General features: G+C 39.2%; 1 protein-coding gene across 2 annotated transcripts in view; it reads left to right on the forward strand.

The window, feature by feature from the left end:
• LOC149538989 (ATP binding microtubule motor family protein) overlaps positions 1 to 26,783 on the forward strand; it is a 172,559-nt gene that overhangs the window by 102,581 nt on the left and 43,195 nt on the right. For both annotated transcript variants that reach the window (XM_089800375.1, XM_089800376.1), the window contains exons 11-15: positions 16,720 to 16,813; positions 17,029 to 17,264; positions 18,806 to 19,090; positions 19,226 to 19,336; positions 19,451 to 20,267. In XM_089800375.1, the coding sequence (XP_089656501.1) occupies positions 16,720 to 16,813; positions 17,029 to 17,264; positions 18,806 to 19,090; positions 19,226 to 19,336; positions 19,451 to 20,267 (1,543 nt within the window). The remainder of the gene's footprint in view (positions 1 to 16,719; positions 16,814 to 17,028; positions 17,265 to 18,805; positions 19,091 to 19,225; positions 19,337 to 19,450; positions 20,268 to 26,783) is intronic.

Here is a 26,783-nt window from a genome sequence, read left to right on the forward strand (position 1 = left end):
CGAGAATGTCCTTCAAAGCCCACAGAAAGGAAGGAAAATAGTCGACCTGCTGCAGTGCTGGTGGAACTTGGTCTCTTCAAGAAAACTCCTCTTTGAGACTTGCGTTTAGCTTCTTGCGTTCCGATGCCTCCGATGCTTTGTTTAGATGTTTTCAGTGCCTTCTCATCCCAACCGATCCGTCTCAAAATCCTGTGCAATCAGATGTTCTCCTGCACTATCCTGGCAGCGAATGGCAGTAGGAAATTGGCATGGAACAAGAGTTCGATCCTCGTGGCGGCCATTAAGGGTGTGGCGGGCAGCTCCAAGGCGGAGGAATGGAACGACAACGTGCTTCAGACGGGGGATTTAGAAGTTTTATGCTCGCGGACCTTTCCTTTTACCGGCAGAGACTTCTGGCGAGAATGCTTTCTTTCAAGTCCGCGGCCTTCCTTTTTATCGGCGAAGACTACCTGCGTGGAGGAGATTTTAGGAGGTATTCGGAGCAAACTGTGTTTGAGCCCGCAGGGCTTCCCTCGGCAGAGGACGTTATGTTTTTAGAGCCTGCGGACAGGCTGCCCGCGGACAGCTGTTGCCCGCGGGGCCTCTGTCTTCTACGCCTGCGGACAGACTTGCCCGCGGGGCCTTTCTATCTACGGGGCCCTTTTTAATTTTTAATTTTTTAATTTTTACTGTTTAAATTTTTTTAAAAAAAATTTAAAATTTTATTTTTTAATTCAATTCTAACACATCAAATAACAGAGGTACCTCCAGATGATGTCACCGCCAGAGAGTCTTGTAATGACGATGATGGAGGATTCAATGACGGCGAGAACTTTCTTGCGCCATATAGTTTCAACTTAGATCCATTAACTGACTAAGCCATCTCCTGTCCGTCCAAGGTCGCTAGTTTGATTGCCCCAGTGTCGCCAATCTCTCGGATTTGATATGGTCCAGCCCATCGCACTTTGAATTTTCCTTGCTTGATTTCATTACGGCCATCATGCTTCAATACTAACCGTCCCGGCTGGAATCTGCTACGTTTTAGAGGCTTATCATGCCAGAGTTTGCGTCTGTTCTGTGCCACTTCCATCGCCCACTGTGCCAACAATTGTTTCTCTTCCAGCTTATTCAAATTATTCAACCGCTCTTGTAAGCTTCCGTCCTCATCCAATTTGTTTACCAATGCTATTCGGAGACTTGGAATCATGAATTCCGTCAGGACCATTGCTTCCTATCCAAACATTAACTAGAATGGTGTGTGCCTTGTCGTCACCTTGTACGCCGTGCGGTAAGCCCATAGGGCAGTGGGTAAGTTCTCCCAATCGGCACCTTCCACCGCGCAGGATTTGTAGATGATGGATACTAGAATTTTATTGGTGGCCTTTGCCTGTCCGTTCGCTCTTGGATAGTACGGACTTGATAGTGAATGATAAATCTTGAACTAAGTGGTGAGCAGTCGAATAACATGATTAACAAAATGACCTCCCCTATCACTTGTTAATTGTAACGGGATTCCATACCTTGTGATGATCTGTTCATAGATAAATTTTGCAGTGCTGATGGCCGAGTTATCTGGTAACGCATGGGCCTCCACCCACTTGGTCAGGTACTTCGTTGCAACAATGATGTACCGGCACCATCGAGTCTTGCTCACCCTCAGTGGTCCAATGAAATCTAGTCCCCATCTCTCAAAAAGTTCCTGCGCATGAGAGGGTTGAAGTGGCATGAAATCTCTCTTTCGCGGCTTCCCGGCCTGTTGGCAAGTGTCACATCCGACGACCTATTCCCGCGCATCATTGTACACCGTCGGCCACCAGAGACCTGCGAGTAATATCTTCCGTGCAGTGGTGTCGGGTCCCATGTGTCCTCCCGCGGGACCCTCATGTGCTTCTTTTAACACCTGCAGTATCTCCTCTTTCAACACACCGCCGAAGAATACGATCCGGCACCATTTTGTAGAGCAACCCATTGATCAATTGAAACGTACGACTTCGGATTATCAACTTGCGCCTATCATTCGGTGACATCCCCGTGGGAAACTGTCCTGTTGACAGGTACTCGCCAATACTCCTGTACCATTCCGACAGTACCCCAATCTGAAACAGCTGTGCGTTAGGGAAGTCATCATTCACACCATCCGCTGGTTCCCCTGTTTTGATCCGCGACAGGTGGTCGGCACTGACATGTTTCTTTCCTGGGCGGACAATGATTTTGAAAGTGAATTCCTGCAATAGTAGTAGCGATCTGCTGATCCTCCCTTGGATGACGGGTTTATTAATCATGTACAACAGGGCTTGGTGATCAACATAAAACACAAATGGTGTAGCAAGCAAATAATGACTGAATTTTTGCACAACATAAACCATTCCCAACGCTTCTCTTTCAGTCGTGCTATAGTTTTGATCGGCCTTTGAGAGCAACCGGATGGCAAAGTATATTGGATAATCCAGTCTGTGATTACCAGTCTGTGCCAGGGTCGCGCCGATCGCATAGTTGGAGGCATCCACATGAACATGAAACTCCTTATTCCAGTCCGGATATGCCAGTATGGGTGCCGTAGCCAGTCGTACCTTTAGCCCTTCAAATGCTTCATCCTGCTCTTTATCCCATCTAAATGATTCTTCCTTGCAGGTTAGCTTATCTAACGGTTGGGACACCTTAGCAAAATTTTTAATAAATCTCCTGTAATAACCTATATGCTCGAGAAAAGACTTTACCTCCGTCACATTAGTAGATGGCTGCATTTCAAAAATGACTCTCACCTTGTCGGGATCCGTCTTTAACCCTTCCTTACAGACAATGTGTCCGAGCAGTCTTCTGTGCGGAACCATGAATTTGCACTTCTTGGGATTCAACGTTAGGCGAGCTCTGCGACATCTCTCCATACATTCACCAAGTGCTGCTAGGTGTCCAACCTCCGTGCTAAATATTGACCAATCATCCAAGAAGGCTTTGAAATTTCCCACAGACATCCTGTCGAAGATATGCAGTATAATCCGTTGGAATGCGGCCGACGCATTACACAACCCAAATGGCATCCGGTTGTATGTGTAGACCCCATCTTTGACAACAAACGTTGTCTTCAACTTATCGTCCTCCGCTATAGAAATCTGATTGTATTCGGAGAACCCGTCCATAAAAGAGTAGATTTCATGTCCCGCGACCTCCTCCAGAATGCTATCTGTGAATGGAATTGAAAAAGGATCTTTGATTGTCACTGCATTCAGGCATCTGAAATCAACGCATATCTGGATTTGAATAGTATCCTTCTTCAATGAAATGACTATCGGCGACACCCATTCGCTGGTCTGTACTTTGAAGATAATGCTAACTTCCAGCATCCGGTTGATTTCCTCCGTAACTCGTGTGGCATAGTTCTTGTTCATCCTGTAGGGTCGCTTTCGTACAGGTACAACTCCTTCCACCAGCGGGATGCGGTGCACACACAATTCCGGCGGTACTCCTTTGAGGTCCTTGTATGTCCATGCAAACACATCCTTGTAGTCCATAAATATCTTGAATGTCGCGGCCTTGAGTACTGGATCCCAATTATCTCCGACTAGTATGTTCTTCGGCTCTGCCTCATCCCCCAAATTCATCGTTTGCAGCGTAGCTTCATTATACTTGATTGTCTCTCCTTCACTGAATGCATGGGTGGGTGTAACATCCAACGGTGCCTCCCCCTCCTTTACTTCACTAAACTCTTTCGAATATTTGTTCTCAATTGACAGAACATTGCAGTTGTGAAATAATTCATAGTCCTCCATTTGCCAGTGGTAGAGACCGTTGACGGAATCCAAGTCGTCATCCGTTGTTCTCCCATCCAATCGGAGGATGCCCTCCTGATCCGGTTCCATCCGTCGTCTACCTTCGTCCTCCTCTCCCTCAGAATCTGACGACAGGGCCTCTTCCCCTACCATTTGGGTATGCAGATCAATGACGAATCGACGGCCTTTACTTTCCAGGGATAAAGTGTTCTTCTTCCAGTCGTGTCGAGCTCTTGCTTCGATAAGCCACCCGCGGCCCAGGATGGCGTCATAGCCTTTCCTTTTCAATGGAATCACCATGAAATCCTTCAGGAACGGCTGGGTGCCAATGGTTACCGGTTGTGCCATGAGAATACCCAGTGGTTTAATGCCATGTTGATCAGCAGTCAACAGCTGAAATCTTGGAGGCCACAATATCGGCTGTCCAAATTTCCTCCAAGTTTCTTCTGGCAATACATTTACGCTGGACCCTCCGTCAACTATGGTGTCTGTGAGAACATGTCCAAGTATCCCCATCTCGACAACTGCAGGGTGCCGTCCGGATGTCAACGCTAGCAACATCTGATCTTCTCCTCCCGTAACAATTTCCTTTTCTTTTTGTCGACTCGGTTCTCCTGGTGACTTTTACTTCTCGAGGCTTGATTCTCCTGCCATATTTGAAAGAGCAGATCGAAGTTGAGGCATGGTGAGAAGCAAATCACTTACCTTTACTTGCAACTCCGTTTGCAAAATTTGTCGTACTATGTTCTGTTTTGCGGAATTCCTCGCTGAAGTGCCGGCGGTGTCCGGAGGTGTTACTGCTTGGGACACTTTTTCAACCTCCCCCAGTGCTGCCGCAAATTTCTTCTTTTCTTCGGCGGGGTCTGAGTATTCTTTTGCTTGTTGTCGCGTAATTTCCAGAACTTCCTCATCCACTCCAACAGTGATCAAGTTCACTCCAAATTTTGGACATTTTGAGTCGTCGTGATCACCGGGTCCGCACCATCGACACAATAGTTGAGGTGTATTTGCTGTTGGATACTCCCGCGCAAAATGCCCCCACAAGTTACATGCGCGGCACTGAATAATCGGCCTTCCGTTTGCATCATATTGGATCCGACTTCTGCTTGTATTGGTATTGTTATTGTTGTTGTTATTCTGTCCACGCCGATTATTCCTATATCCTTCAGATGTAGCGTCGGCGGCATTCGTGTTTCCACTACTACCTGACGGGGAAGCCTCTTGTGTGAGAAGCACTTGCGGAGATCCTCTTGTTTTTATGTTAAAGGGGCAGTCTTTTGTCGAATGGCCCATGATCTGACAAATGTCACAGAATTGGTTCTTCGGACACGATCCTTTAGTGTGACCGTCGGTCTTACATTCCGTGCACCACAGTTCACTACCTTTTGGCTCCTTCTGCATATTTTTAAACTCCTTCATCATGCGAACCATATTCTTCTGTAGGGAACAAACCTTCTTGTTGTTGCCTTCATCGTCGCTACTATCATCTATGTCAGGCTCGTCGTCATCCGAATCAGAGGAGCTAGTTTTCTTCTTCTTTGTCTTCTGCTCACTTTCAAGGTCCAGTGCTCTGTTATACGTATCCACATATGATGACAGTGGCACAATTTTCATTTTCCTCTGCAACTTCAATCGTAGGCCGTCCATGAACCATCTTTTCTGCAATTCGTCCACCGGCTTGCTTTCCATTTTGTTTATTAAGTCTTTTAATCTCCTGGCATAGACATGGACAGTTTCGTGCTTACCCTATTTGGTATTGAAAATTTCTGCTACGATTTCATTATCATCTCGCAAGAGTTGAAATTCCGCCAGGAACTCCTTTTTAATCTTATCCCAGGTATCCAGCTTTTGCGGATCCGTATCCGAAAACCAATCAATCGTGACACCCCGTAGGGTTTCCGAAAATTGCCTGACTCATTTGTCGGCATCTGTGATTCCATTTGCCCGCTAGATCGTCTCACATGTCTTACAATGTCAGATGGGGTCGGCTGTACCATCACTTTCAAATTTCGGTAGCTTTTCTTTGGGTCCCGCCATAACACTGGAGGTCTGCACTCCTACACTGGCGGTCGGCACTCCCGCACCAGCGGTTGGCACTCCCACACCAACGGTCTGAACTCCCGCACCAGCGGTCGGCACTCCCACATCGACGGTCTGAACTCCCACACTGGTGGTCAGAACTCTTGCATCGACGGTCTGCACTCCCGCACCGGAGGTGTCAACAGCTGCGAACCGTGGTGAAGAAGAAGGATCCTCCGAAATTGTTTCCCGCGGAAGTCTATCCTAGATGAAGAGGTCACTCCACGCTCCTGCTCCCTCAGCACTGCGAGCCATGCGAGTTGATGCTCTTCCGTCTGAATTTTCTTCCCTCGGCGAACACAAATTCAAGAACTCCTCCCGTGCTTCTTCCACCAATTCCACCTGCTGCCGAGTTCCTCCAACAAGTCCTCCGCACTCCTATTTTCGTCGGCAAGCTTCTGGAACCTCCTTCGGCGGTTTGCTTGCTATGCCAGAATTAAATGTTCTTGTGCAGTACGGAGTCCACCTTTCCCCTTCGCCTTATTCTGATCCTTGTTAAGCTGATTGGGCATTAATCTTCATTCTTCCTACCTTCCAGATTCATACGGCAATGACACCAAATGTTTACCGTACAGGTAAAGTAAATAAACGCATACAGATAATGGAATATAATAGCAGAATATTATTCGCAATAGCAGATGAATGATAATTTACAATGATCCCAGAGGGGCTATAAATACTACCGCCGAACCTTCCCGAAGGAGTTCGTCGACCACAATATTACATCCGCTACAAACTATTTACCCGTCGGCTACAAAATAGAAAACACCGCCGGAACCATCCAGTCGGCTAACAAATATCATTGACTCTGTATTTGTCTCTATGCATGTAAATCACTCCGGATGAAGAACAACTTCCCCAACATATCATTGGGCACTCGTAGCTTGAAGATTTTCACATTCAGGGTCTTTCTCTGATGCATCCAATGTTAGATTCCTTTACAAATCATGTTCGTGATGTCTCTGAGCACATAGCGAGCAAGCATCATCTTATCCTTATGCGTTTGCAAATACTCTCTATGTCCATGTCATTTTCAATTGTTGTGTGCATCCATTTTGTTTGCCATCTACTCCTCACGGGATTCATCTTCTTCCAAGAGAGTATCTTTAATGCCTAGGTCAACATGTTTCAATTCTCTTCCATTTGGTTTTATCACCTGTAAGAATTCCTCTTGTTGTATGTAGTTCCTGCAACAAGCACAACAGAATAAAAAATATTAGTGATTAAACCTAAACAAATAAATTGATCTGTGTTTTTATCCTTTTGAATTCTTCTTTTATGGCACGTACTCCTATATTGGGCTTGGTGGTTTGAAATGGATCCATGTCTGCAGAGACTCATGATAACTTTGTGTGTCAAAACTGAATTGGGACTCCAGCTAGCATCTACAGTCCTTTTGTAAAAAATCATCTCCTTATATGCCATAGATTATTTATACAATATTTTAATATTGGCTGTAAAGATGCTCATACACATGCAATTCTGGGGATAGAGAACGTGGGAAATTGCTCTATCTGGAAGAAGATAATATTACACCACGACTATGGTGTCTGTGTAGGGAATCCGCATGTATCTTAGATACTCATTTTCTGTTAGCCGTTTCTTTGAATGCTAATCATGATTTCCTTAGTGTAGAATCTCTTGATCGTTGCCGGACATACAAGTAGAAGTGACTGCTGTGCATATCTGCTATACAATTATTTCATGTATTGTTTTGAAATATGTCAAGGCAAGGCGTCTAATGTAGGTCCTAGAGGACTGCCGAGCCATATCTCCCGCATGTAAGATGGGCTCACGAACGTCGCTAGGGCCTATGCCTGTGCGTGCACGTGTGCGTCTACCAATGCCTGAAGAACGTGCTCTAGCTGCCTCAGCCTCTATATCCACCTGGTCAACCCACACATGATCTTCCTCAGTGAAGATTGGATCCACAACCTCTGTGAGCCACTCTGATTCTGGATCAATCTCCTCCAAAATGATCAGAGAGGAGTCTGTGCCCAAAATCTGTTTGATCCCAAGACGAAGGTTGTAATGAACAAAGACAATATCATTCAACTTTTGCACTGTCAACCTGTTTCTCCTCTTCGAATCGATGTGCTCGAACATGGACCAATTGCGCTCACATCCAGAAGCGTTGCTTGGCTGACTCAGAATACGGATGGCAATTTTTTGAAGTTTTGTGGTTGTGGCCCCGAACATTTGCCACCATCTAACTGCAATAAGGGAAAAATTGAAAATAGAAACAATTAGTTTCATTTACAAATTACAAGTTGACTCTAAAATTACATAATCAACTTTAAGTTTAGAATCTAGATTCATAAACATTGAATATATTATTTAATTTTTACCTGGCTGTAGTGTTGTCTGAGCATTTACGGCCATCCTACCAGAGAAAAGTGGCCCCTCTTTATTGTTGAACTGGTCTAGCTCAACAATCGCAGCAGCGCTAGCTTCATCACTACTCAACCTTTGAATCACTGTGTATAAGCCAGTGAGAACCTCCGCATCCGCCTTGAACTCAGGACGAAAACGATATACCGGATTCAGAAAGTAAGTTGTTGCATGGATGGGTCGATGGAGCTGATTTTGCCATCTCTTATCGATGATGTCCCAAATAGGGCCATACCTCTCCTGCACTCTTGCATATTGGGCTCTGATGGCCTCCTTGGCCCTATCCATGCCCTCATAAATGTAGTCCATAGATGGCTTCTCTCCATCAGCAGTTCGTAGCAAAGCTACAAGGGGCTCAGTGACCTACATATAAAGTAAAACAAAAAATTTGAGTCAAAACTTAAATATAAAATAATATAACTTAAAGTAAAAGTAAAATACTAAATGTTAAATTGCAATAAATTTACCTGCAAGATTTCTCTAGTGGGTTTCCAAAAACCATCCTCATCAAATATGCAATCCGCCACATCTATCCCTGCAGTGGTCGTAGCATAAGAAGAGGAAATCCACTCCCGCCCAACAAACATGCTTCTCAATTCATCCCTTGATGTCAACAAGGACTGCAGGGTGATGAAATTCGAGGCAAACCTCGTGATACCTGGGCGAGCTAACTCCTTGCCTTCTGTGTACTTCCTCATTGTGCTAAGGACAAATGAATGATTATAAATGAATTTGCATATGTTTTTTGCCCTTTCCACACATGACTTGACAAACTCAAGTTTGCCAATTTCCTCCAACATGAGGTCAATGCAGTGTGCCGCACAAGGGGACCAAAATATGGTGGGATGCCTCTCCATCAAAAGTTTACCTACAACAATTTCAAGTCAATTAGAAATTCAAATTTCAAAATTCAAATAAATTTATTTTCAAAACTTGAAAAGTTAAAAGTTTACCTGCAGCAACATAACTTGCTGCATTATCCGTCACCACCTGGATCACATTTTGTTCTCCCACCTCTGCTATGACTTCCTCAATAGCCTCACATAAGTATGTGGCATTTTTTACATGTGCGGAAGCATTGATGGATTTGATGAACATGGTATATCCTACAAGTAACACAACAACAATTTAGAATATTAAAATTAAATGGATCATCAACAAATTAGCATTCAACAAATCAAAATTTACAATTATGTATGTGGGAAAGTAGAATGATCAATCACCTCCACAGGATACAAGAAAATTGAGGAGTGTTCTATTCCTCCAATCTGTCCAACCATCAATCATGATGGTGCAACCCTTTGCAATCCATTTCTTTCGGTTCTCCTCGAGCTCAGCCCTCATGTCCTCTACCATCTCATCCAAGAGGTATCCGCTCAACTCAGCCTCAGTTGGGGCTTTAAACCCCGAACCACAAATAGCAACCGCATCTATCATGTTTTGCCAATAAGGAGCCTTGTCACAAATAAAAATTTAGATGTCAAAGACTCAAATTATAAAACAAGTAGATATAATTAAAGTTTTACTTTTACTTTTAATTTTAACTTTAAAGAAAACAAAGAAAAAAGAATCAATTACCTGGCTGCAATAAATGGAATGTTGCAAAAGTACCAAAATTTGCATATCTCTTTTCTGGCAGCATCATGAATCTCCTTGTTCAAACCCATGCTCTCAAGCGTGAGTTGGGAACCAGGAGTAGTGCGGGGCACAAAGTAACTACCGATTCTGTTTTTCTGCACTCTAGGCTGCAATAGGTTGGTGTGGGACTTTGTCTCAGTATGTGACCGACTAGCACTAGCACGAGCAGAAGAACTAGGATAAAAAGGAGGCCTAGAAGAATCCTCTCCAACACAACCTACGGATGCAGAAGCTGATGCAACTGTAGATGTGGATGCGGCTGCGGATGCGGATGCGGGAACATGGGAGCCCATACGCCTTAACCCTTCAAGTTGCATTTTCCTATTGGCTTTGTCTTTTTCAATTTTTTCTAATGCCATTAAGCAAGTGCGTTTTGCCTTAGGAGTTTCGTGAGTGCAAATTGTAACATCGTGTCCAGGTATAGCAGCAATGTGGTATTTCAATCTATAAATACCCCCAGAAGTTATTTTTTCTTTACAAAAAATACATTTTGTTTGATAATTGGTTCTTCCAGGAAACTCTTCATTATATTTTCAACATGCATCTTTTTTACCCATTGCGAATTTGCGAAAAATGAAAGCAAAGGCTGCTGCAATAATTTTTTTAATGTAAAATATCAAAGTTTGAAGCTAATAAAAGCTACAAAACAACAAACCCTAGTTTGGAACTTAATAAAAATAAAGAACATTCAAGATCTAAACTAAAAATCTTGAAAACTATAAAAATTTAACAAAAAATGCATAATACACTAACATGCAAAAAAAAATGAGCACTTACCTCTTGCAAATGAGTTGAGGAGTGTTGAGATTGGCTTCTTAATGCTCTCAGTGCAATTGATAGCCTCCCCAAATGGATTGTTGATCTCTTTTGTGCTCTTTCTTCTTGCCGGTTAGAAACTTATGACTTTTCTTTTCTCTTCTTCTCTCTCATTTTTCCTCTCTTCTACTCATGTTAAATAAATAGAGGGCCCTTTAGGGTTATAACAAAGAGAATGGGTCAAAAAGAAAGTAAAAAAATCAAGTGATTTTTTAAAATTTTACAAGTCCATACTTTACTGGCCGCGGGCGATTCATGGCGATTTTATGAGGCGATTCATGCGATTTTAAATGAATCTCCCAAATCGGCGATTCAGGCGATTCACCTGATGAAATCAGCGATGGCGATTTCCGACTCCAAAAAAATTGCCATCGATGAATCTAATCGTTGAATCGCCAATTCAGGCGATTTTTGGGCGATTCTTGTTACTTTGGAATATACTAAGCGATTCTCGTTACTTTGGAATATACTAATTAGACCATATATGCAAGTGAATTTGTGACTTTGTCATTCAAACCTATCTTTGTCCAGCGAGCCCTACATATGAATATAAATCTCCCAATACCTTATTTCTCCGGATTCATATTTATTCATTCTTCAAGATTGAAAATGGAGAGACTAGAATTTCGGGCTCCATTTGGAACATTTCCTCATCACATGATCAATAAAGGAAGGAGATAAGGCATGGGGTTGACTACTAGTAGGAAGAAACCAAAATTCAATTTTAAATGTATCAAAGCTCTACATAATAAGGCCCTAAATTTCCAAGCAAAACAATCTTATAATGTAGCGCATGGATTGGGTAATTGGGTCATACTTGACCTGGGCCATATATAATGCGACGTGTGATCTCATAAGGCCTATAAATCAAATCACTTAGGCCCAAATCTGAGCTAAACAACTAAATAATGGGCACTAAACTCGATGTGAAATGAAAAATGAAATTGAAATGCTAAAATGAGGTACAAAACTCGATGCAATTAAGGATATAAATGGTTCAATTAAATGTGGATCTTGTTAATCATTAGGGTTGTCGTTGCACGAAAAGATTGACATGCCAATGCCTGATACAACCACTATACGTATAGAAGACACGAGTTTGTTAAACCATGTCGCAAATCCAACAAGGGATGCTGGCCCACTGCCAACAATCCCCTTCCCAACATTACTCATTGTGGCCTACAAGAATCCAAACCTGTGACGAAAAGCTCTATACCAATTGTTAATCGATAGGGTTGATGTTGCACCAAAAGATCGACTTGTTAATACCTAATACAACCACTAGACTTGTAGAAGACATAGGAGGCTGTTAAACCATGTTGCAAATCCATCTAGGGACACTGAACCGTTGCCAACAGATATAGGGTGCAAAACGTGATGCAAGGCCTTGGTATTTGAATTTGCCTCAAACTTAACATGTTGGTCTGGCATTTAATCTCCATTGATAGTTATAAGTAGGTTCGATCCTATATAAGGTTTTTAAAATCACATGAAATAAATTAAATGCTAGAGCTATGAATACAAAACTCAAGGTAGCCCCCATTAAATAAGTGATTGCAAGCATTTAAAATCCAAATATGTTTGCAGCTGCCCTACATCTAAACGCTTTACTATATAAACAAGGCAGCTATCCTTAATTTAGAAAGTTATGTTCATTAGGCAAAGCAAAAATCAGAGAATTCGAACCATCAAGGGGGACAGATTGTGGAGTTATTGTACTCATTTGTTTGCTCGGCCATTGACTAGAGAAGTGGTGAAATTCAGTTTGCAGGTTAGCGTCAGCTTTTGCACTCATCTACCAACAAATATCAGTCAACTACCAGCATTTAGGGCATCAATTTTGATTGTTTTCAACAAGCGCTAGTTTCCAGCTTAAGAAAAGTCACAAACACCTAAAGGCTTCATCATTTGCAACATTGTTCAGTGGATACTCATCATTTTCAGAGCTATCTCGTTCTTTTCTTGGGTTTGATTATAGAGTTTTCAGTCCCCTTCATGATAAAATTCTGTTGAAAAGATGCAATAAAGGGCTTAGGATATCTAGGGAAAGGTTTTAATCAATTAGTTGTTTTAATGGAGTGTATTAATCAATTTTCAGGTCTGGTACAAATCACAGGGGTCTGATTTTGTGAGGCAGCAAGTACATATCTTAGATTTACTCCTAATTTCATATGATAAAATCAGATATTTTACTAAGTGTTGATGTTGCAGGCCTAGAAATGAAGACAAGAGGTCGCCAATAGCTGGAGGGTTCGCATGCAAGTAAGATGTTTCTAGGATGGAATTGAGCAACAAGTACAAGATTGAGATCAAAGGACATCAAGACCAAGAAAATCATTAATGGTTCCAAAGTGTTGAAGAAAAGATAAGCCGAAGTCAAGGATGAGATTTGGTTCATGATCAAACAACACTTCAGAGAAAATCTTCAAGATATTAAGACATCGAAGAAAGACATAAGTTTTAAAGAAGACATGACTTCCACCTAAGGAGGAATGCTATCTTGGATTTATCAATATGAAGAGCGTAATCATCTAGGGAGGCAACTTAGAAAATCAACGCATTGGTGACATGTAAACGCTTCGTCTACACCAAAGAGATTTAGTATTGAAGGAAGGCTAAGTTGAGATCCATCCATTGGAACAACTTATAAGATTAAGACAAGAGACAAAGGGTCGGAGAAATTTCAAAAAGATGAGTAGTTACAATTGAATGCTTAACAATGATTTCTCCTCAGCAAGTAGGGCTCTTTTTCAGGTTTTTAGGTGAGTTTGTTGAGGCGGCAGACCTTTGCTCCCAATAAAAACATGCTAAGTGTCCCCATGAAGATGATTAATGAGACTGTGTCTAGGTTCATTGAATGTGAAAAAGAAATGATAATGAGGAGCACAATTCCTAAGGTGATGAGGTGGTGTAGGTCCATGTGGTCCTAAATTCACTTATTGGTTGTGAAATAAATGCCTAATTTTGATTGGCCCATTTGGTGCCTAGTGGCGTAGGCCCACATGACCTTTTTTCAGATTGATTTGTGGAAGCATTTGGATTTTCTCATTGGTCTATTAGGTTTTGGCTTCTTTACAAGTGTTCTCTTCTCATTGGTTCATTGAACTTTGTCCGGTTGTTGTGCATTTGAATTATCTCATTGGTCCTTGTAAATGAATGTATTCTTTCTTTTGGCCTATAAGGTGGTGCTTGATTGGAATTGGACGGGGATTTAAAATTTGTAGCAGGTGGTGATAGAAACCCTAATTATGACTTATGTGGATTAATCTTAAACCTTGATTTAAAATTAATCTTAGCTATTCCTTGTAATTGAAACTCCTATATAAAGGCTTCCTCACATCATTTGTAAAGGGAGTTATGTTGGAGAATTGCCGCCAAAGTACTACCGAAATTGTTATTTATTCATTTGTTGGTCTTCATGGTGGTTATAATGCTCATTTTGGAGTATTGCGCGGCTCTTTAATTTTCTCACTTAAAGTAGGATTTCATTAAATGCTGTTTAGAAGTATATTAGTTGGATGAAATAGATTGTGGATGTTTACTTGCTTGACTCGAGCAAATTTGAGCCACTGGCCTCTTGCTGATTGCAAGTGTGTCTTGTGTGACTAGCCAATGGTTGACAACACTTAATGTTAGTTATTATTTAGTCTTTAGTTTGCATCCATTTCATGCTATTGAAGAGTAGACATAGATGTGAAATCCATTAGAGTATTTCTTAGAAGCTTGCACTAGGTGGGTGGAGTCATTGATTAAGTTGAATCTAGTAGAGTCCAAGTCATCCATGATTTTTTGGGTTCGTAGTTAGAAGTAGGAGTTTAATTTCAGTTTAAGTGGAAGTTGGAAAATCAAACTACATTTTCATTGCACATTGTGAAGTTGTGCGAGTGTCCACATTGCAAATCACATTATTTCACTGAGCGGGTGCCTACAATTGAAGGAATGCTGAGTTGCAAGCTTACTAGGAGAGATGACCTTATATCAAGAGAGTAATGGGTAGTTGATTTTTCATCTCAAAACATTAGGTATTTGATTTTGCATGTTTTAGTGGAATAAAACAAACATCAACACATCTATGCATGTAGAAAGGGCTTTACAATATATTTTTTGATTGGTAAAAGGATTCAACTAAACAACACAAAGGATTCGGTGAGATTCGAAGTGAGGTTGGTGCATAGCTTCAGGATCATAAGCCTAACACTACGCCTCACAACCCAACTTCACACCGACTTGGCTGTTTAAAGGGCTTCACAATATTGATATTGAGGGTGACTTGTGAATTTGCATTAATGTAGCAAGGTAAAGAAAGGTAACCAATTGAAATTGAAAAATTCCTTGGATGTCAATTGGCCATTGAGTGATAGATTGGACAATTACATTTTAAGGTTTTCTATAAGGAGGTTGATTGTGATATTAGTTTTCTTGAGAATCACATTTGTGGTCAAGTGGAAGATATGACAATTTTAAATCAATGCAACACAAGGACTCCCACCCCCCTTTAAACCTCGAAGTACCCATCCCTGAGATGTCCCCGCACGGGGTACTCGAGTACCCAAGTACCCACACCTCAACCATTCCGCAACCATGTTGCCGCTGGGGTGGGTACCTTAATTTCTATTTGAATTTTGATTTTTGAATGTTACTATTGGGTTTGTAACATGTTACTATGTTGAATGTTCAATAGCTCTAGTTCATGTTGCAATTTTTCTATATTTAAGTATTTTAATTTGGTGTATTCTACTGAAATATCATCTCATAACTAGCATTTCGAGGTCTATATGTATAGTATACAACAACCTCTTTGCTCGCCCTCCCTTGGCCGTACCAAAAATGAAGTCCATTTTCCCCCACCCCAGAAACTTGTCCCGACATCTTGTCGCCCTGATTTACCCTCGTACCGGTGTTACATTGTTTTAAATAGCTAGGGAAACTGATAGATTGTTGAAGTTCAAAAAACCAAGAGGTCTCAAAGCGATCCTTTACGTGCTTGGTAAATGAAGGATGCGTTTTGACAATCTCAAATGGCCTTTTCTGATTTTTAGAGTTTATCCCTAGAAACATTCTCACTATATGCTCTAGCCATCCCATTGCTATTGCATTCCTATCACTTTATCACAATGCAAAATTTCATTGATTGTTAGACTTATCATTCAATAGTTTATTTGTGATTGCAACCGTGGAGATGATTTTTGTTTGTTGGGATTTTCTTCTAAATAGTCTTTGGTGAGTTTAAGCACACCATCAAGGCCATTATCAACTCTTCATGGATTGAAGTTCACACACATGATGGGCTACCATTGGAGTTTGAAATAGTCACCATCCTCATTGTGTGATGGAAGGTGTGGTCTGGATTGGTACTATTAGCTACATACAAAAGCCACTACATGTTGCCATGTTGCATGCTATTTCAGATTTCCACTACAAAAGTACGAAGCTCTCAAAGAGCTGGGTTTGATTAGGTGTGGTTTGGTAAAGCACAAGTTGGATGAAGTCAATTGTCATTTCATTTAACGCTCATGCTTTGAAGTGAATCCAACATATAATTAGGACAATGGCATTAATATAATTTGTGAAACCATTTGGATTCACAAACTCTACGCTCAACAGGTACACTACAATTGCCACTTAAAGGTCAAAGGTCTATCATCTATTCCCTTGGCCTCTTTTTCAGTTCTCTGTGCCTCAAAGGTCTACAAGTTACTTCACACTTTAGCATATTAGTATGGAGTCTGTGCATGCTGATAGTTGAATCAGTTAATGTCTCCCAAGGCATTTTTGTTTTGCAATATGCACAAGTTATTTCTCGTTTCTTTGCAACAAGCATCCTTTGTGACAGGGGTCAACATTAGAACAATTTATAAATATAAAGTCCATTGCTAAAAATAATATTTGGAAAATATATGTATATTTAGGACTAGTCTAATTAAGATACAAAAGCTTAAAAATGTAAGAAAGCCAGGTTTGCAGAAATAAAGGAAAAATAATGTTACAAAAATAGCTATCGCAAGGGATTGGGAAAATAATAGTAACATGTGACATTTTGTTTTCTCAGAACTTGCAAATGAAGAATGGTAAGGAACTGTCAAACAATCAAGCTTTAGTACGAAAGACAATGCAGGATAAAGTAAATGCTGAAGATGCCACAGGTGAGGTTTTCCTTTGAAGCAAATAAATTAGAAATATATTGATTTGATTTGATATTTGATTACCAAAGTTGAAATTTTATAGTTTTATTCTCCCTGTGGTAATTTGGTTTGGTATGCATACATCTCACTAAATTTCAAATAAATTTATATTTTATGCTTTCAAATGATGTGACACTTTCAATGTGATGCTGTTATTGGGCTTTTTATGATGACAGCTATTGCGGAGGACTTGAATTCCTCATGTAGCCTTTCATTGGTAGATGCCTCTTGCGAAGGTGAAGAACAAACACACGTCAGGGACTCTTCAGTGCTTCTTTCCAGTGAAGAACAACTGAGAGAGAAAATATCCATGGAGGCTGCTGAGCAATTTAATGAGCGAGCAGAAAGGCTTAAGGAAGCATACGAAACGGCTTTGGCTGTTGTGCTGAAAGATTACCAATTAGAAGCCAAGGTAGCCAATTATATTTCTGTTTAGAGGTCTATTGAAAAATGCTCCTATTGGCTTGGATTTTTTTCATGATTTATGTGACTCTGTTTTAGATTACTTGCATTTTTTTGAATATTGATATAGTTTGTCAGATTGTGAGATTATTTCTCTCAACCTATTCTAACAAATATTGCCACTGTTTCTCTAATTTCAACATTATATAACAAAGAAGTAATTTCAGCTGAGTAATTTCTGTGAGATGAGAACATTCTATACGATAGTTGTGTATCTAAGCACTGGTGTGCTTTCGGAATCCTTTGTTGTTTTTGTTAAATTTCTATATCATGAATAAACTCACAACATTGGTAACATGCTAATTTGCTCGGCATTTTACATGTAGATACTATTTGGTGTTCAAGGAATAATTGAATTAGGGATCTCTAAAAAATAGTAAATGATAAACATTTCTAGTGAAAGCACTCTATATGATTTATGGATAACTTTAAGAAACATTCACTAAAAACAAGATCTAAATAATTGGTGAATATTTCTTTTTTTGTTTTGCAAAAAAAATTGATTTCTACCAGTGAATCCCTCCTTTGTTTTTTGAATAAAATATTTGTTTTATTGTTGATTCATTAAAATCACATTTTTCTTTAGAAAAAGCTATTGAATCTTGGACAGTTATACATTAATTACTACAACTAATCCTTCCATTTAAAAAAATAGAATTCTTAATCAAAGGCTGAGGCCTAAAATTGAAAATCATTGATGAGTTCAAGGGATAGAATTTTTGTTGGAATCACTTTCCGTGGCCCACAAAGGCCGAATTGTTAATGCCTGATACAAATTCTCGATTTAACCTGACTCACAGAAGGCAGATGAGCTATATCACGAGTCCTCAAGGAGGTCCTGATTCCTGACCACCAAGTCAACACTTTTAATCTTTATTTGTTACCATGTATTTAAAATATAAACTAGCAACCGTCATTGTATTCTATGGAGATAAATGAAACTATTTTTTGTAATTCTCACGGGGCTCAGAAGTTCCCATTGAAACCATTGGTTTTCATTGAGATCAACAATCCAAAACAAATTTCAGTCTCTATACGCATTACAAATTGAATAGATTCATTTTACCTCATGGAATACAATGAGAACCATTCGATTATATTTGAAGCAATGGTGGTAATTAAGAATTGGAGATACGGCCCTGATTTAACTAAGACTTATGATATATTATTGGCAAATTAATTTATATTTCTATGATCACTCATAAACTTTGGGGGAATCTAATCTAATCATCTATTAAATATTGTGGTGAATATTTGCGTTAAACTTTTTAATAAAATAAATTCTTTGTCAATCTAAAGAAGACAATAATAAAAAATATTTAAAAACGTGGCAATTTAGGCTACCTTAAGTCTTGAACTATTAGCTAAATTTTGACCACTATTAGCCAGTTCGCAAATATCAGCGGCTAAAAAATGACTGATTTGATTTGATGAATTGAGTTTTACAATGAATTTTAGTTTTGATGTTCCTTAATTTTTCTTCTTTTGCAGATGATGAAAAAGTACAGTGATGACCTTGAAATAGAGCTGAAAAAAGAGAGAGAACATTCCTTAGAGCTATCAAATGAAATAGCAATGTTAAAGGAACACTGTGCTTCATTGGAACATGAAAATGAGAAGTTACAGATAGCTCATAGATCTGGAAACATAATAATGGATTCTGGATCTGAGTATGAGAATTCAAAACCATTCCTTATGCCCCAAGATGTTGGCTGTCAGAATATCGCCAAAGCTGAACCATTGACAAGGAGCGATTGCAGTAGTGACCCATTATTAGTAAGCCATGCCAGAATTTGAGTTATAGATTTAATACTCTGGTGCATGTTTCTTCACAGGCTTTTAGGATCAGACTATATGAGGTCCTTAGTATGGAACATTTTTATAATAATATACTCTATGGATTTGTTACAGGTGGTAGAAGCTGAGGTACAATCCCTCGTCTTGGAAGCTTGCGGCAATCAAAATAACCTTTTACATAATGGAGACGAGAATAATGAAAAAGAAAATGCTAACTTTTTGTTGGTGAGTATGTTAAGTTTATATTGTTTTAAAAATTTTCTGTTGTTTCTTTCTGTATTATTATATTTTGCTTAATGAGTGAGAATTGCGGAAATTGATGTTACGAGTAATGTTCAGGCACGGGAAAATACATTGCTTGCAGAAGAGGATCAGAGTTGTATAAGTGGTACAAATAGAGATCTTAAAGAGTACTCAGACAATTCACTGGAAGTCAACAAGAATGATAATACAGATACAGTATCAGGGAATACAACCTTGGAAAAAGTCAACATTGACCTTGTTGAAGGTGCGGACATTGACGCATCTCAAAGCGGCAAGATGATTGAGATATGTGGGTCAGTTTTAAATGCAAAGTGTCATACATGTACTGAAGTCAATGAGATTGTGAAAGACGATTTAGAAAGTTTATCTCAAATCAATAATAGAGAGAACACTCATGCTGTATCGGGCACTAGCAGTTTGTCAGAGTTCAGTTCTGTAGACCTTGAAGTCAAAGGTGCTGACATAGGTGCATTTGAGAATGGAAAGGAGATTGAGACACACAAAGAAGAGCAGATTTGTGTTAGTGGTAAAGAAAATAGAGCTCTTAAAGAGGATGCAGACAATTTAATAGAAATCAGTAACAAAGTTAACCCTGATATTTTACCCAGGTTTACTTCATTGGAAAATTGCAATGTCAACCTTGCTGAAGTTGCCGTAGTTAATAGATCTCAAAGCAGCAACAATGAGTGTCATGCACAGAACGGAATCAAAGAAATTGTGAAAGAGAATATAGAAAATTTTCCTTCTACCAATGATAAAAAGAACATTGATGATTTATTAGGTGCTAATAATCTGGCAAAATCCAGTGTTCTTCCTGTTGAAATAGTTGATATTGGATCAGTTCAAAACAAAATGGAAAGTGGGATACATGGAAATCAAAGCTATACATCAGGTTAGGAACTTGTTCTGTTTTCTTTTGAATCAGTAATAATACCATATTTTCTTGATTTAGCTGCTGTAACATGGTTTTCTATTTTACAATGCAATGCCATTTTCAGTTACAGCGAAAGCAATTAGTGAGGAATAAGATTTAGTGCCAGGATTATTTTATCATATATTCAAAATATGATTTGCACGAAAGATAACTAAATAATATTGCAGGACTGGTTATTGTAATTGCAATTAAACATGTTGATAATGAAGATCATTATATCAAAATGAAACTGCAGGTGTTCTAGTTTCTGGGAAAAAATTACTAAGTCCCTGCACTGTGTTTGCATACATATTCTATATGGAAATGGGATTGATAGAACATGAATATGGATATGTTGGACTAACTGCCAATGTTCCCCTTTGGGATTCGTGACATGGTTTATCGACCTCATGTATGTTCTATAAGTCTAGTGGTTGTATGAGTATCAGGTTATAAAAGGTCAATATTTTGATGCAGTGACAATCGCCACTGTAACAAGTGGTATGAGAGCTTGATCACAGGTTCGAATCTTCACGGGTGACACTCACGTCCCACTTTTTTGTCTCTCCTTTGTATTCTTTACTCTCGTGCAAAAGAAGGCGTAAGTTGTAATGCACAAATATCAAGTTCTCTGCCTTTTTTGATTGCAACCTATTGCACTTCATCGAGTGAATGAAAGAATAGGTGCTTCAATTTCTTTCTAATGCAACAGAACTAGCAACCTATGAAGACAACACATGGTAAACAATAAAATAAATAAATTCAATCTTATTAAAAAATTAAGATAACTTTCTAGTCATGACCGTTTAAAGGATAAAGTGAGCTAATTTCTTTTAAATAAAACTTACTTGTGATATAACTTTGATTGCAAGGGGCTGCAATGTTTGGAATCTTTGGTCATGGAGATACCATCAACTATGAGCATCCTTCTTGAACTGATGACAAAGAGCATTGTTACTTAGACCTCTAGCATTCTCAATCTCTATGAACTCATCCATGACTACATCTCTCATATCATCATTAGGAAAGAGTCTTCTAAATGCTGCTTGGTATCTGTCAGACACTTCTATATCTCTATAAGGTGGCAACCTTCCTAGTAGATCACAATATTGAGAGCTATAGTATTTGGGCGTCAAGGCATAGGTAAGAAAATGTAGTGGAGCTGTCATTTTGTTCCATCTTTCAACAATAATTGCTTGCTATTGTTTAAAGAAGGTCTCTTGTGGATCTTGCTCCTTGTCATTTATAATTTGCTTGATCTTCTCAAGCATTGATTCTATGCCATCATAGATCTCTCGAAGGAAAGGTCTATCCATGTTAGTGTACTTAAGTATGCTCATAATGGGCTTGGTGAACTTGAGATATTCTACACGTTCCCATCATGAGTCATCGAATACCCCTTGCTTTATTTATAATTTGCCTGGTCTTCTGAAGCATTGAGTCTATGCCATCATAGATCTCTCTAAGGCAAGGTCTATCCATGCTAGTGTACCTAAGTATGCTCATAATGGGCTTGGTGAACTTAAGGAGATATTCCACATGTTCCCATCACGAGTCATCCAATACCTATCAGTGTTCCTTTCCTTCCATACACCCCAATTGTGTCTGATTACCATACCTTGCACTGCCTCTTTCACTTGCACAAGTCTCAAGATGATTATATTTGATGCAAAACAAGCCTCAACAACCCGTGACATAAATTAGAGCAAAATAAACAACTATTAGATACATATTTTAGAAAAGCATATGCATTGCACAAGCAAAATATGAAAAATCAGAACTTGTCAAATTTTAAAATTAAAATACCAACTTGAGTTCAAGTTCATTTACCTTCAGCAACTCAAGTTTTGAGTAGGTTTTGAAAAGAAATTGAGTCATGTGGTGGTTTGTGACAAACATGTGGATGCCCCAGCACATTCGTACATTGTTTTGATCCACTCAATTTGGTTCCCAATCTTTTGTAGCATAAGATTGAGCAAATGGACCACACAAGGTGTCCAAAAGATATGCTTATATCGCTCTTCAACCAATATACCAATAATTCTACAATGCTTTGCGTTGTCCCTTATGACTTGGAGAATGTTTCTAGCATCCACTTGTTCAATGGCCTCAATTAGGATATTAGCAATAAATGGCCCATCTTTTAGTTGGCCCTCATAGTCCACTGATTTCAGAAACATTGCCCCTTTAGGGGACACCACAAGAACATTGATCAAAGGATGGTTCTTGGAATCCTTCCACACATCTCAAACAATTGTCACCCCTGTCTATACCCATGAATCCTTTATGGACTTCAATTGATCTTCAATTAGCTAGACCTCTTGATCCAACAAGGTGGTGCATACTTTCTTAAAGCCAGGGCCTTAATAGCCTATTCTTTGAGCCTAATTGGCACCCCTCAACATGTCCTTCTAAAATGGAGAACAAACAACATTAAAGGACAACCCGTTTGCATACAAGCATCTTTCCACCTTAATGTTAGCAATTTCCCGACTAATATTTTGAAAATTAGTTTCTAGTGGTTCCTTTCTTTTGTGTGTAAGGGGTACAGATTCAATCTTAGTGTTCGCTACGGTTCTAAAAAAGGGGTGGTCTTGCACCATAACATCTGGGGGGGGTGTAGCATTCCCTTTGCTCTTTTCTTACTTCTGTTGCTACTGAGTTCGGCTGCCCTACATCCTCTCTCTTTTGCTGCCTCATGCTCTTCAATATATGTCAACATGGTTTCATTTGATATAGTGCACATTTTTTTCCAGTACATTTCTTGACTCCTCTTCTAGTGTATCCACACAAATGCCCTCCGTCATGATAATAAGAAACTATTTCTTTCTACACCGCAACCTTTACATCCCCAACAAAGCACACCACCTCTTGGAAGGGGTTTTATAATATCCATATACTTCCATAGGGGAGAATCAAAGTGGGGTTATATTCTTTGTTCGGTATTGCCTACAAATGAAGCTGTAGGTCGCCATTGTTGTATCTTTTCCTATGGCAATAAATTAGATAAAAGTTCATTTTATAATTTATATGCAAGAAAATGAAAATTTCTGATAAAAATGGAAAGATCTTATGAAGAATGAAAGAGAAATGGAAAAATAAAAGAAAACTAGAACAAAAACAAAAGAAAACAAGAACTTGCCTTGTCCAGCCATTGTAAGCTTGCAAATGTGTAGGAATAAGGCACAAACACTTGAACCCATTGGTGATGAGACACAGGAGGATGAAGGAAGACATCTGACCCAAGATTTGCTTGTTGAACAAATGGCTTTTGTAAATGCCAAAAGGGAAGCACATAGAGAAGGTGCTGAGGCAGAGATGGAAGTTCCTACATTCAATGGGAAATTGGATGGAGATGAGCTCATTGATTGAATAGAAGCCTTAGAGAGCTACTTTGAATATAGGAGGTGGTAGACAATAAAAATGTCAAATTTGCAAAATCAAGGTTGAGAGGATATGCCTTAGTATGGTGAAATTATATATAGACTAAAAGGGAAATACTAGGAAAGAATATGATCAACAAATGGAGTAGGATGGTGACAGTTTTCAAGGTAAATTTATGCTTGCAGCTTATGAGATCCAAAACATCAAGAAGTTCCACAATTTGAAGCAAAGGGACTTGGATAGAGTTTTAGAGGTTGAGCATGAGAGTCAAACATTGTGAAGATGAAAGGGAGAAGGTGACTCGATACACAAGTGGGCTTAGGTATGTCATTTGAGATGAAATAAGTTTGGTGATACTTAAGACAGTAGACGAATGCTTTCAATTGGCATCAAGGACTGAGGAGAAACTTAGGAGGAAAGGAAAACATGATAGTAGAGGAAAAGTGGGAAATTTTTTAGAGGATAACATTCAAAACTAATGAGGGGTTATATAAATGGATGGTTATGCAATTTGGCCTAAGCAATGCACCTAGTATCTTCATGCGCTTGACGAGTGAGACATTGGTTGCTTTTATTGGTAAATGTGTTGTAGTTTATCTTGATGATATCCTTATTTATAGTAGGACAAAAGTGAAGCAACCTAAATATGATTAATTTGGATAAATGTGAATTCACGAAGGAAGAATTGGTGTATTTAGGTTCTTTCATTCTCAAGGGCAATCTAAAGATGGATCCTTTAGAGGTGGAGGCAATCTTGATTTGGCCAACACTAGGGAATGTAGGTATTGTTAGAAGTTTTCATGGTTTAGCAACCTTCTATAGGAAGCTCATGAGAAATTTCATTCAGATTTGTTCTCTTATCCTTGACACAACTAAGGGGAACAACAAAGGTGAGTTTTCGTGTATTGATAGTACGAACAAGAGTTTAGAATATTTAAGGGTAGACTGGCCCAATTTTTGATTTAGGTACTCTCGGATTTCAATAAACCTTTCATTGTGGAAGTGATACCAATAATGTGACAACAGGTGCAATATTAAGTCAAAAAGGAAGGTTAGTAGCCTTCTTCTCAGAATGATTAAATGATACAAAGAGAAAACACTCAACCTATGATTTAGAATTGTATGCAATGGTCCAAGCCCCTAACAAATGAAGACACTACCTTTTGCCAAGGGAATTCATTGTCTTCACTGATAATCATGCCCTTAGTTTCCTCAATAGACAAGAAAAATTGAATTGCAAGCACATCAAGTGGGTAGAGTAGTTGCAAGCTTATACCTTTGCAGTCAAACATAAGAAGGGGAAAGCTAATAAAGTAGTAGATGCACTAAGTAGTTTTAAAGTATGGAGGTGGAATCCCTCAAAGAGTTGTACAAAGGTGACCTTGACTTTAAGGAGTCATGTGAGGTTTGTTCTAACTTTTTGAACACTTGTCATGTTGAGCTTTTTGAGTTTTTTTTGTAGGATAAGTTACCATTCCAAAGGCAACCAACTTTGTATCCCAAAATGTTCCATGAGAGAGAACATCATTGCAGAGAAGCACAATTGGAGCCTAGGTGAACATTTTGGCCTAGGCAAGAGTCTAGAACAGGTTAGGAGATTTTATTTTTGGCCCAAACTGCAAATAAATGTTAGGAAGTTTATCGAAAGTTTGTCAACGGGATAAAAGAACCTCTTCTAATATAGGCCTCTATTAGCCTTTACCTCTTCTTAACAGAGATTGGGAGAGTGTAAGTATGGACTTTATTTTAGGCCTTCCTAGGACTCCTAAAGGACATGATAATATCTTTGTGGTTGTGAATTAGGTTTAGTTAAATGGCCCACTATATCCCTTTTAAAGCCACTCATGATGCATCTCATATTATGTGTCTCTTTTTCAAGAAAGTTGTTAGAATTTGTCTTACCTCTAAACGTTGTCAATAATAGAGATTCAAAGTTTGTAGGACACTTTTGGTGTACCTTGTGGAAGAAGTTGGACACACAATTGTCTTTCACATCTACATATCACCCTCAGATTGCTGGCCAAATTGAAGTAGTAAACATATCTCTTGGCAACTTGTTAAGATGTTTAACAAAGCAACATGGACAAAAATGGGATATGGTCATTAGTCAAGCAAAATATGCTTACAATGTCTCTATGAACATGAGTATTAGTAGAAGTTCTTTTAAGGTCGTGTATGGGACACATTCAAAGGGAATATTGGAGTTGAGAGATCTCAATGGCATGGAGAAGGAAGTGCCTAAGGAGAAGATTTTGTAGTCACTATGAAAGATATTCATGACATGTTCAAGGGAGCATTGGAGAAATAGGTAGAGAAAAGCAAGTCCAAAGTAGATGAGAGGAAGAGATGTTCAATACAAGGTGGACAACTTAGTAATGACCTATTTGAAGAAGGAGAGGCTTCATAAAGGACAACCTAACAAGCTTTTGATGAGGAAGATTGGTCCTTGCTAAATATTGCATAAATTTGATTTCAATGTAGATGAAATTGATTTGCCACCAAGATTAATAATCTCACCCATTTTCAATGTTTGTGATTTGTTTCCCTAGAAGGATACTATGGATGTAGTTATTGATGAAGAAGATGAAGTTGAGTAGTTCAAGTAACTTCCACCTAATGAACCAATGGAACTTGAGAAGATTTTGGATTCGAAGGTGCTTAAAAGAACTAGAAACAAAACATACAAAGAATACCTTGTGTAGTGGGGTGGCTCACCTGATGAGGATGCTTCTAAGATGAATGGTGAAAACATCATTAAACATGAAACCATTGTTGCACACTTGCTTCCTCAAGGGACTTCAGTTCTCTTTAGCCGAGGGAGTCTGGTGCAGGGCACCCAAGGGTTTGAATGACTCTTGGAAACATTTGAATGGCTTGAACATGTTTGTGATGTAATAAGGTCTTGTATTGACCATTTCATATTTGGATAAGTTGTATTAAGACCAATAGTGCCAATTTTGTATTTTATGATGCTTTAGGAACATTATGGTTAAACATGGTCGGTCATTCTCCACCCTAGGTTTATAGAAAGGGATTAGACATTCTTTGGAGTTCACTTGAATTATTTGTGACCAAGTTTTCATGTCTTGATTGAGTTGTAAAAGGAAAAGC

Source organism: Cupressus sempervirens, chromosome 9 (genome assembly GCF_028749045.1).
Source record: "Cupressus sempervirens isolate cs-2001-9-10 chromosome 9, ASM2874904v1, whole genome shotgun sequence".
In the NCBI taxonomy this organism is placed as follows: domain Eukaryota; kingdom Viridiplantae; phylum Streptophyta; class Pinopsida; order Cupressales; family Cupressaceae; genus Cupressus; species Cupressus sempervirens.